Here is a 12,180-nt window from a genome sequence, read left to right as displayed (position 1 = left end):
TGTTTGTGATAAAAGTGGAGAAATTCTGATCCAGCTCTCTGAAAATCGTCTGCGTCCAAATCTGATCGATCGAAACCCCCCCAAAACGCCGAACGTCGAAGCCCCCCCCCCCCCCCCCCCCACTTCCCACGAGTATGCATTAGACGTACACGATCGCACGACGCGGTCAGGCTGGACTATTAGTCCATAACAAGCTGCATCAATTCAATGTTTCACGAAACCAATCAGATTCCGATCCAGTTGAGTTACTGACGTCGCCAATCTCTCCTTCACTCTCACTGCTAAATGATATTTCAGTGGGAGAGATCTCGTCACGACACGTGAGCGCGCGCGTGTGATCGAGACGTTCCTGAGCGTGAGATATTGCCATGTTGAAACCGATCTCTAGCGCATGTCCTTCGCCAACCTCGCAAACTCCTCTGTCTCAGTGTAATTACATACCCTGTATTCCAGATCAGATCTAGCCAGAAAGAACAGCATTATATCTCCTTGCGCCATTTCCGACCAGCACTTGTTTTTCATTTTATCTATGACCAGGTATGTTCTAAGCACAGCTGTAGCATAGATCTCGAATGCGTTCACAAAATCGTGACGTCATTATTTATTTAGCGCTCTGTGTTTTGCTCTGTGGTACGTACTTAGTACAAAATCCGAACGCTGATGTAGAAACACATAAAATGGTTCACTCCAAAAGTTCCTGATAGTTTGAATTAAAAGGCAAATTTACGATTGAAAATGAAGCAAACATGGCGTGGAAAACAGAGTTTCAATGGGAATTTCAGGAATTTAGATGTCAAATAACTGTCAAAAAATTCAAATCTGAGTAACTTGAAGACATGAGATAAATTATTTGGCGTGATGCGCTAAATGAAATTCCAGGTCGATTTTAAAAGAACTCACACTTCCGCTTACGTAGATGTTCTTTTGGTTCATTACTCAACCTTTTCTCTTCAAGTTTGAGAAGGGAAGATTCCGTAATGAAGAGCCAAGGAAACTTTAGGATCGGAGGCTGGCTGGATAGCATCTACCAATGACGTCAGCAAGGGAACGCCCAATGGTTTGGTCCGGGATAGAAAGATCTGACTACAGAAATACATATAATGGTTTGTTCCCAAAAACTCTGATCCATTTAAAGGAAAATAACAGATCTCATAACAGCAGAGTTTTAAGAAACGAGGGTTCAAGTGGCACAAGTAGGTACAAATTTTCGGTTTTGACGTCATCACGCAAAGGGGAATCCCCTAGAAGATCTAATATTTACCAACAACATGTTGTAGAATAATTTATTCCGCTTTGCGATATCTCTGGCGCACGACTGAATATTTCACTTAAAGAAAAACGAAAATCCAAGAGGCACATGTCTTGAGCGCGGACTTTTAAATAGCACAAATTTAAATTCACGAGCTTTTACTTTCGAACCCGTTTCTCAGCCGTCATAGAGGCTGGCGAAGCGATAAATTTACAAGAAATCTGTTTCGCATGGAAGGATTTGGTGTTTTGATAATTCCATAACGACTCGTGGAAAGCGTAAAACTGTATTTATCAAGTTATGGCTGCTTGTTGTCAAGGTTTCGACGACGGTGGAGCAAAAATCTTCGAATTAGCCGAATCTTCAGACGACTGTGACGCGAACGATCTTCATGAAAGTGATTCATGCGAGGAAGAGCGAGCGACGAACGGAAGTGGGAACGCTATTGTTTTGAACGTTGTTGACGCTCGTATCATGCAAATTGGCAGACGAAATGTCCTGAATTTTAGTCCAGTGGATAATTTGCTCATGTCAGAAAATCCCAGCGGCGGCGATGAAGGTCCACCTGTTTTGAGGGAACACTGGAAACCCGAAGGACGTTTGAACGTTGGACGCAGTAGAAGCGGCTTCCCCGATTGCCACGAAGACCACTTAGTACAACTGTTGGTCTGTAAGAATCAAAATACAAGAGAAGCGCTTGACATCGCAGACAAGTACGAGATGAAAGTGGAAGTAAGTTACAATAAAGCTGTTGAATCTAGTCTTAAAATGCCTGATTATCAGTGCAAACGCATCAAAAGCGAAAGTAAAAGCGAGACAAACGCCGGATCTATGATAGGAGTGGTCGGCTATCTGTTTCGCTTCCACGAACCTGACACCAAATACAAGATAAGTTTCTCTCTGAACGCCATTCAGCAAAGAAAAAGAAGAAAAAGAAAAAGTGCAAAGAAACAAACCTCTTGCGAAACAATTAGTGAAATTTCAGTCACACTAGAAACCGGTACTAGAGCGTCGTCAAAATCATGCAAGACAAGAAAAAATGGGAAAGCAAGAATTGTTTCTCCGCTGTTCAAATTGAGTCCAGCTTCTCTTTCTGAAAAGAGCATGGTGCTGTACAAAAGGTCATCAAGGGTTATGAATGAACTTCAATCGCGCCGTGACAACGCAAAATGGGAGGATTTTGATAAGTACGCAAGCGATCTGTTATTCGAGTTTACCGACGCGGACACTCAAATAGCCATTAAACTGGAACAGAGTGTGGGAGCATGTTACCAAAACGAGTTGGAACGCTCTCTGCAGTTGATCGATGAATCGTTCAGTTTGATTCCTTTAGCTGAAAATTCACAGCTTCTAGCTGCCAGGGGTTATGGCTATCGAGCAGGAGTGATGAGAAGACAGAGGAACTTAGGCGAAGCCAGCGATTTGGTTCAACTTGCAGAGCAAAACAGTCACGCGTGTCACACGAACCTCGACTCGAGTTTCATCGTCTATGAGAGAGCGAGCGTGTTGCTCGATTTTATTGGACGCATGTCCCAGAGAAGCCCCAAACTCGTAGACGAAGCTCTAAGAAACCTTGAAAAGTGCATCGACGTGTGTCTTCGGGTAGAGAGGGAAGACGGTGGCCTCGATCTCTACGTGAAGAAACACCACTTTGCGTTGATCAAAATAGCAATGCTCTTGCTAGATTGCCGCACCGAGGCCGCGCGAGAACGCGTTGTGAGCGAGGAGTTTATCGCGAAAGGGCAAGAGTGTTTGAACAGGCTGAAGACAAAATACTGGTCAGAAATCGCCGAGGGTGTTAAAATTCAGTTCAACCTGGCTAGCTCAGATCTGGCATACCGAAAAGGTAACTGCGCGGAAGCAGAAAAGTTTGCAACTCAAGCGAAAGAAATGGCAGAAGCGCTGGGCTTCAACACAGAAATTTCTCACGCGCAGGAACGTCTCGATCACCTGCGCGCTCTCACGCGTTGTGACACGCTCCACGCAAACGGTCTGCGGCGTTTGGTAAGATTACCTGCCAGTGAGAGTGAAGGGGAGAATGGTGACGTAAGCTCGTCCGGAAATGAATCTGATTGGCTGAGGATTTTAGAGTGACTAAATGAACATAGACATCAGACATTCATGTCAGAAACATTGATTCGAAAACAAACGGTTTGCGTTATGGTACAGCAACTTGAAGACTGCTAAACGATATGTGTAAATCTAACTTGGCTCCGAGGCTTGGGGGAATAAAACAAAAGAAATGATTTATTCATCAATCGACCTCGACGTGATATCTTTTGTTTTATTCCCCCAAGCCTCGGAGCCAAGTTAGAATTTTAATATATCGGAAATGGCCTATTAATCTTATCTTTTGGACGAAAGTAACAAGGAACTCTCAATTGTAATGTATAAAGCTTGTTAAACCTACACTAAAATTGATCTTTCAAGCATCTGACAAACGTAAACAAAGAGAAATACCGTAGTCTAAAATGTAAATATTTTGGTGTTGGGAAAATATTGGTTTACATCTACATATTAATAATTATTGAATGTATAAAGTATATTATTGATTTAATAAAATGGTTCATTTAAAACGAGCCGCATTTTAGGTGTTCCTCCTTGTTTTTATATGTTCAACTCACGAAATAGCAGATAAAATGCTGTCACTCGAATTGACTGTTGTCGCGTTCTGTTAGCTTGTCGCAAAATCATCTTCTCGGTGCGTGACACTGGATCTCATCGAAAGGAAGCAAATAAGCTCGAGTGGGGTGAGGTGGGGCAGGACAGAGGAGGTTTAGGGCATAAACGCATAGGTGGGTGATTTGACATTAATTTCCTGCCCTTAATGGGGACATTTTACAAGTATTCAGTGACGTTTATTTACTCTTTTGACTATCAACAAATGCCCTGGAATGGTGCATTTGAACAGAAAATCTTAGCTTATTTCAAATGCCTCGCCTATACCTCTCCTCCCCCGCTCCGGATTAATTAGGTCATAAGCTTTATGTTGCGAGAGAGATTAGGTCACGCCACACTCAAACCTCAGTAAAAGAGAGCTATTTTTTCCTCATAAAATGTTTTTACCTTAACATTAAAACTATGCAAATAGAATGTCCTGAGTCGATGAGTTTCAGTGGCTACGGTTCAGATTCTATATATTTACTGTAAACAGAGTTACTGGGAAAGCTGTAATAGTTCTGTTTTAAACTCGGACCACGCACTGTGTCACATTTTATTTTGAACATATTTTGCCTTCGCAGAACTTCACATGACTTGTTAATTTATTGATGATAAACAATTTTAGGAGTACTTTTCATATATTACAAGGCGGCGTAAATATTAAAATATACAGCGATGCAACAACACTAACGCTAAATTGTCTTATTATATAGAAAATTTGGTATTATTTATTTCTCGTTCCAAGCGAATCAGGTTTTCCTTGCAAGCAGTCAAAAGTGAAAATAAATTTTGGATAGAAAATTTTAATCATCAAACGATCGAGCTATAAAAAGGAACCAATCAAAAATTCACATAATTTTCTCGTGACATGACGTGTTAAGTCGGGGAATACCCTTACATAATGTCATATGACTCCCTAATTTAAATACCAAAATATAAACATAGCTGAAAGTGCGTTGCGTTTATTCACAACTGGCAACTCGCTGATTCGAAATTTACCCGTGTGTTTCAACCAGATATCACGGTCGTATGCATTTCCCGTGGGCTTCTCAAACGCTTGCAACGAAATGCCTCTCGGGGATACGAACAAAACGAAAGCGAGTGAGATACAAGTCGTGTTCGTGGTTTAAAGGGTGACGACTACTTATTGCGTAGTTGAAAATTATGGCATTGACAGCCCAAGGAGAAGTGTTTGGAAGAGCGATGCAGCGAACACAGTTCGACGGACGTGAAATTAGAGGACAAATAGTTGAGGTTCTGTTGCCGAAAGAAAAGAAAAAAGGTGAGAAGGACTATTCGTGTACGAAAACGCGATCAAAACAAATCAGACTTAAAGCACAGACTGTTTGTTTACAAGTTGGGGACGATAATCGCGTGGTCTTCGCTGGCCTTACGATGCCTGCCGACGTTTCCGATGGTCTCACGAAAGTTTCCGAGGAAGACGAAATGGTAGTTCGTGTGTTACGAAGTTGCGGGACGTCCGAAGAACTTGTTCCAATAAACGATGATAGAAAGATCTCACAAGCGATTGACATTTACGCTGACTTCGTAAGGATAGTCCCTCCGCTCGACGAGAAATCGAATATTGAAGCGTTGGATGCCGATGTCACAGCCCGTCACGCTTTGATAGGAAACAAGCATAAAATCGCCATTCATCCCGAAGGTCTGCCGAATGTGTTCGACAGTACTCGGCCCGTCCTTCGTGTTCTCCGACTGCCTACGAAGCCCATTGCTGTAGTGCGGAGTGCCAAAGACTTTCCAAACATTGACAAAGATCATCTGATCGTGCTTGAGATTTGCGAGAATCTTTTTACACCGACAGCAATGGAGTACAGTTTTTCTCATAGCTCCCCTAGTGTAAGATCAAGGAAAATAAGGGATTTTTACGATGTAAAAATCAGTGTTAGTCAGTGCGGAAAGAACGGTAAAACAGAAGTAAGAGACGGTGTTTTATTTAAGCGAGAGCCGAGCTTAGACTGTTACCGTGGTATTGTTGGGTTTTGGTGTCGTTTCCAAACCGGTAAAACTCGTTATGTCGTGACGTTTTCGTTGTGGAAGACTCAAACAGCCTCACAGACAAGTGAACTACTGGATGAAAAACGAATTGCTGTTGAAACAAGCGAACGAAAGATTCCACCCAGAAGGCTAGCAAACAGGAAGCAAAGCCACTTGGCCAAACCGAATTCTGCAGATGTTACATCATTTCCGGCTCGAATTCACTGTAAACAAACATCACTTCCGGAACAAAGTCAATCGTCCGTAACGCCATCTGAGGAAAGGCCTTTTCCGGATAAAAGTCACGCAACTCCGGATAAAAGTCACGCAACTGAAGGAGAGTCACATCCAGCGGAAGAAACTACCAGCGCCCCAGAGTTACGGGATTTCTACGAACGATGTTTGCATATAAGAAAGATTTTACTTCCGCTCCGAGATGATGGCGAGTGGGAGGAGTTTGATCGGCAGGCAGAACATTTTCTGAAGGAATACGCCGAGGACATCGATCTCCAGATTGTTGTTGCTCTTGAGCAGGGCATGGCTTGCTGCTGCCGCAATGAACTGAGATCGGCCGAGGAGTTTATCAAGAAAGCCATGAAAATAGTTTCACAAGCTTCTTCCACCCTGGTGCCTCTTATCAAAGGTCGTGCAAGTTACTACTTGGCAAGCATTTATCGAAGAGATGAGATGGCACTTGGCAAGGCGCAGAAATGCATCGAATCCGCAAAGAGGCATCTGGCAAACATTGGCCCTACCCTCGATCAAGGATGCCTTGCATGCGAAGAAGGCAGCGTGCTTCTTGAATACGCCCACAAGCCCTGTGTAGTGGAACAAGCTAAAGAAAGCTTCGATCGATGCATCGAGCTTTGCTCGCGTGTCTCAAGCGAAGACACGAACAATCTGATCTTGAAAGAGCACGATTTGGCACTAATGAAAAAAGCGATGTTACTGTTAGACTGCTTTACAAAATCCGGACGGGAGAACCGCACAATCGACGAAGGAACTCTCATCGAAGCAAGGCAGTGCCTCGACAGGATTAAAATCAACATCGTAGAGGAAATGCCAAGAATTGCGCAAGTCAAGTATCACGTTGTGCGTTCCGATCAGTACTTCCGGGAAGGGCGCATTGTTGACGCCGAAGCTCATGCGCGAGCTGCCTTAGATTTGTCTCAAAAATACCGCTTTGACACTGAAAGAACAGCCAAGGTTCGCTTGGACTATTACAGTAAACTTCTTAATTCTAATTTGATGAGCTAAGTCGGTCGATATTCTGGACAGGTCCTAGAATAAGCCATTTTCGAGTTGTTTCTCACCTCTGTTTCAAAACCAGTCCTGTTACACAAAATCTTTCATTTGGAAGTGAGTTGGATTTGCAAGACAATAAAACTGCATTTAAAACTATATGGCAGTTTGTACACCAGGACTCATTTTAAAACAGAGGTAGGAAGCAACTCGTTAATGCAAAGGACCCCTTGATCGGGCGTGTCATAAAATGTACATATGTAAAAACCAAATGTAAAATATTGTATTCAATTAAATTGTTGGGCATTCAAATATTGTATTCAAATAAAATTTTTGTCAGACAGTCATATAGTACAGGAACTAACGAGATTTAATTTTGATTGGAACGAGACTGAGAGTCAAGAACTCTGAATTGCTTTACCATGTTTACTTTCTACTGTCAAGGAATGAAATGGGAAATAGCCTCTACCACTATTGACATAATGGTGGTTGAAAAGGGAGGGGACGGGGGGGGGGGTGGGTGAGGGGGGAGAGGAAGAGAGAGGATGTACTGAACCAGCCGCTTAACATTCCATTTACTTTCAGGCTACTGACCTTTTCTAAGTGGTTCCAACAAAAGTGTTCCTACCTCTTTGTGAGATTTCTATTACAAAATATTATGCACTAACGTTGTAAAACTTCTCGTACTGATTTTTTTGTCATTCCCGCCACCTTAGGAATCATGCTTTCAACGGTTTTTTTTCCGCCTCTACCCTTTTACCCCCTCCCCCCCGCTCCTTTTCTCTCGGGTTCCCGACCCCTGTTTACCCACATTAAACCGGTACCGTAAAATTCAGATAAGCCTTCGGCCAAGGAGACGTAAGCGTTTAACTTACGTCTACTACTCCATTTGGGCAAAACTTACGAGTGCTTCGGTTGACTTGGGATGGCTTGCGTCAATCTTAATTTGTTCGACATAAAATTTGCAACCAATTAGGCGCAATTTTTTCACTGCTTCGCCTCCATCGCAATTGAACGATAGTTGATCGCACGTCATTTCATTCTCGACCCTAGAGCGGACACATGATTTGATTGGCTAGATTTTAGCAAATGTAGTTTCAAATCTAGCCAATCAAAACAACTCTCTTCTAACAAACGGATTTTAAAACGGTTCATTTGATTGGCTGTTTCTTTTTGTTTTAAAAAATCTAGCCTATCAAAACGTGTGCCCAGGGCAACTTGTTTCTCGTGCACAGGCTCCGCCGGCTAAGGAGGCCAAGAGGCTCTGGGAGCTTCCGGGGGCCCGAATAACACAGTTTGTGACACTTCTGACAGCGGGGGACTAAGTCTGCAGCCGTCACGCGGGTTTTCCTTACTAAGTCGCGAGTAAACGCGCGACTCCGTTTGGCCAGCCAACGTAACGCAGCATAAGATAAATTTGCGACTATTTGCGCCTTCATTAATATTTGGACAGGCCTAAATAAGGACTAAAAAAACCATCCAGTAGAAATCCCTTTGAAAGGAAATCCCCCTACCCATCTTCATAGCCGCGCAGGCGCTCATGTAACTGTTTTTTTTGAGGGGAGGGTTCGGGGGGCGGGAAGCATAGCAAACATATATCGTGGAAGAGCACTCTAAGGGAAACGTTGAATGCGATGGTGATTTCAGGATTAGTTACAATTAACAATTATTCCATGAGCCCGCGTTGGATACGAGGTAGAAAATAGTAAGAAATCCGTAAGAAATAATCCATCGCTCACGATTACGTCATTAACAATGGCGAAAATCGGCAGAAGTAGCGAACATGTGTTACAGGATATAAAGTACAGCTTTAATTCCCTTTCAAAGAAAACGATTACAAACAATCCGCCGTTAGCACCCCTAATATGCACTTTTCTGCGTATGCGTACCTTAAATTTGTTTATAGTTCCACATATATATTTCAAAGCGCCTACAAGGCTTCTGCCTAGGCGGCCATATAATAAGGCTCACTGCAAACTGCCACCTCACAATTTCCTCCTTCTGTACAAATTTTTGTCCATTGATTGCTTTTATCCTCGTTGCTACACTCGTGGAACATAGGAACACCTGGGAGCCGAGGACATCTGACATACAGGCAATTGTTGTCATTCTCAGCACAAGTTCCCATCCTCACGTCCTCTTTAAAGCGGTTTGATGCACCCTCGTAGTAAGGACATTTAAATGGATCACCTGGCAAAACTAAAAAGAAGAAACAACGAGAATAAGAAAAAAAAAGAAGAAGAAAAAGAAAAAAAATCATCAGGCATTTTTATTTATAAATTTTATTTTTTACAGCCTTGTTTTCTTTAGCTTTAGTTTTAATGCTTTTTAACGTTTTTCTAAACATTTGCTCAATTTTTTTTATATTTTTAACAATTTTATCTTGTATATAGAGGATATTACACTCTTCCTTCCCTCTATTTTTTTTTTTTTTAAAACGTTTTTAAAAAAAATTATTAAAAAAATTTTTTAATAATAATTTTTTTTTTAGAGTTTTTTTTTTTTTTTATTTTTTTTTTTTTTTTTTTTTTTTTTTATTTTTTTTTTTTTTTCTTTTTTTTATTTTTTTTTAGTTTTTTTTTTTTTTTTTTATTTTTTTATTTTTTTTTTATAAATTTTTTTTTTTTTTTTTTTTTTATTTTTTATTTTATTTTATTTTTTAAATTTTTTTTTTTTTAGGACCCCCTAAAACCCCCCCAGATTGGAGCCCCCTCTTAAAATATTATTTATTATTATTATTATTATTATTACACGCGGCGCGAAGATATGAATTTTATTTTCGAGTGCCAATCTTTTTCCCCACTAAAGCTGTACATGTTATTCATTCATACTCGTTGGCTATAAACAATTCGAAGGATGCAGACACAAATACAAGTTCTCCATGCAATGTACATTTCCATAAATTTTTACTTGCTGCAAATATAAAATTGTGGCGGACCAATGAAGAACACGGTTACCAACGCACCACTTCAAACGGAGCGACGTCAATTTGTCCTCTAACTAAAACTTTGACTAATCAATGGCGGATCGAAAACAAACACTATCATAAATAGTCAAACAGTTAACTCACTCTTAACGGACACCACTATAAGACGGACACCTGGTGATGGTCCCTGCTGTTTTTCAGTCATTTTACTGTAACGGAACTCCCTATAAAACGGACACCTCTCTAAGACGAACAGCTGCGGCGGGTCCCGAAGGTGTCCGTCTTAGAGAGAGTTGACTGTACTTCATATTCCAGAGTTCTTTTTTAAAATTAGCGACATCCTGTCTTTTTAAAGAATGGCTTCTTTTCCAGCCTTTTAAGCAGACATCCTACGCATGGCTCTTCGAGCAATTTTTTCCCCCACGAACGTGGGTGAGAAATACGTGACGAAATCAAAGGACGTCCAGCTTACCTCCTTTCCAGCCGATGCAGTATACCAATAGGGACCACAAACTTTGAAATTTTTCGTGCAAACACGCTTTTTTAGTTTGATGAGAATTTATCGGGAATAAACGCTGCAACCCTTAAAAATTTTATGAGCAAGTTGACAGTTAGAAAGCAACTTCTAATATTTTTTCACGGTGTTAATTTTTTTCCTTCATCGAGTTTACATGTTTTGTAAGCTATTTTTAAGAAAAGTTGGTGTGATGTCTCACGACTTTACGTACTAAATTTAATGTAAATGTAGAGGTAGATAAGCTCCGGCCATATTGGGTAATAGGCGTGAAATTTAAAATTTGCCTTTGCTCAGATTTACTTTTAAAATAATTGCGGGTCGACAGCCCAAATTTTTTTATATCAAAAGTCTAACAATGTAACGGCGTGTGTGTTTAAACATCTATAATTATTTATAATAGATTATACAGCACAGCGTATCCCGTGGAAATTAGACAAGTCTTGATCGGCACTTTGGTTTAGTGTTAAAAGTTTTTTACGTTTCCAGTTTAAGACAGCAATTTACGAATGATTCTTTCTTACATTGCAGCGTTTTGCATAACGGAATAGTCCCATTTTCTGTATCCCTCTCTCCCCCTTGTTTCTCTGACCTTGCTTGCAAACTCCAAATATTGCCACAACAGATAATCATCTTTTAGCGGCTGTTGTCTGTCATGCAAACATGAAGGAACAAAACTCTATAGAAATTCAATTCATTTGCTACTCTGTAAAGCTTTTAGCAAATCATTGAACCAAACAGCCGACTTGCCAACTGCTCGAGTTAATAGTTTCCCTTCCTTTCCGTTCATATCTCCTTTAAATAGGAAAACGATCTTCTTCTTTTCCTTTTCAGTAATCTTCATGGAACCGTTGAACTTGGTGCATAGAGAACATTTGCCTGGTTTATTTGAGATAGAAGAATTTCGTGCTCAATGCCTTCAATGAGTAAATACCCTCGAGGGATACTCGTAGCTTGGCGCTCCGTTGTCTGCCACACACAAATGGTAAAAGACTTCAGAACTAGCCTTTCTTTTTTCAACTATACAAGGTCTTTAATGGTTTTTGACCCGAAACGGAGGCTGGCTGGTCTTTTTGGGAGAGTAAATTTCGTGCTTAATTAATACCTTTGGGGGTGGATACCCTCGAGGGATACTCATAGCTTGGCGCACCGTTGTCTGCCACACACAAATGGTAAAACACTTTAGAACTAGCCTTTCTTTTTCGACTCAACAAGGTCTTTAGTGGTTTTTGACCCGAAACGGAGAATTCTTTACAAATCACTGAACCCAACCGATGGACCACTGATATTTATTAACTCGCAGGATTAATTTCTTTCAAAGTGTCTTAATAATATTGCGTTTTAATAAGTGTCATTGCGAAATCAAATTCTCCGCCCAATAAGAAGAGACCACATACTTAATAGAGTACTTTAGTGCTTATATATTCTATTGGTGTATCAAACGCATTTTGTTATTGAAGGTCCTACATACAGCCCGCTAGCTTGACATCGCTCGCGATCATCAAATCGGGTAAGCATAACTAAGCATTTATTTTACGATTGCATTGGTCCGTCTTTTTAGGGCTTCTTACATATATTTAGGAGCGGTATTTA

The 12,180-nt window shown here is 40.9% G+C and overlaps 2 protein-coding genes and 1 long non-coding RNA gene across 4 annotated transcripts in view; all 3 read left to right on the top strand.

The window, feature by feature from the left end:
- The window catches only part of LOC144666813 (uncharacterized), a 50,521-nt gene extending 46,693 nt beyond the window's left edge, over positions 1-3,828 (top strand). The window contains exon 2 of the mRNA XM_078528217.1: positions 1,487-3,828. Coding sequence (XP_078384343.1) covers positions 1,550-3,343 — 1,794 coding nt within the window. The 5' untranslated portion in view covers positions 1,487-1,549 and the 3' untranslated portion in view covers positions 3,344-3,828. The remainder of the gene's footprint in view (positions 1-1,486) is intronic.
- Positions 3,829-4,570: 742 nt separating this feature from the next.
- LOC144665631 (uncharacterized) lies at positions 4,571-7,518 on the top strand. Of its 2 annotated transcripts, none has more exons than XM_078526895.1 (2): positions 4,571-6,165; positions 6,208-7,518. In XM_078526895.1, exons 1-2 carry the CDS (start codon positions 5,075-5,077, stop codon positions 7,160-7,162), a joined length of 2,046 nt encoding a protein of 681 aa, XP_078383021.1. In that variant the 5' UTR covers positions 4,571-5,074; the 3' UTR covers positions 7,163-7,518. The 2 variants fall into 2 exon arrangements, with proteins under 2 accessions (XP_078383021.1, XP_078383020.1); XM_078526894.1 differs by having other exon boundaries at positions 4,571-7,313; positions 7,344-7,518.
- Positions 7,519-11,953: 4,435 nt separating this feature from the next.
- LOC144665953 (uncharacterized) overlaps positions 11,954-12,180 on the top strand; it is a 6,234-nt gene continuing 6,007 nt past the window's right edge. The window contains exon 1 of the long non-coding RNA XR_013573091.1: positions 11,954-12,097. This is a non-coding gene — a long non-coding RNA (uncharacterized LOC144665953). The remainder of the gene's footprint in view (positions 12,098-12,180) is intronic.

Source organism: Oculina patagonica, chromosome 9, assembly GCF_052425735.1.
Source record: "Oculina patagonica isolate OP01 chromosome 9, crgOcupat, whole genome shotgun sequence".
In the NCBI taxonomy this organism is placed as follows: Eukaryota; Metazoa; Cnidaria; class Anthozoa; order Scleractinia; family Oculinidae; genus Oculina; species Oculina patagonica.
Note: the sequence above shows the minus strand (reverse complement) of the source record. Positions and strands in the feature narration are given on the sequence as shown.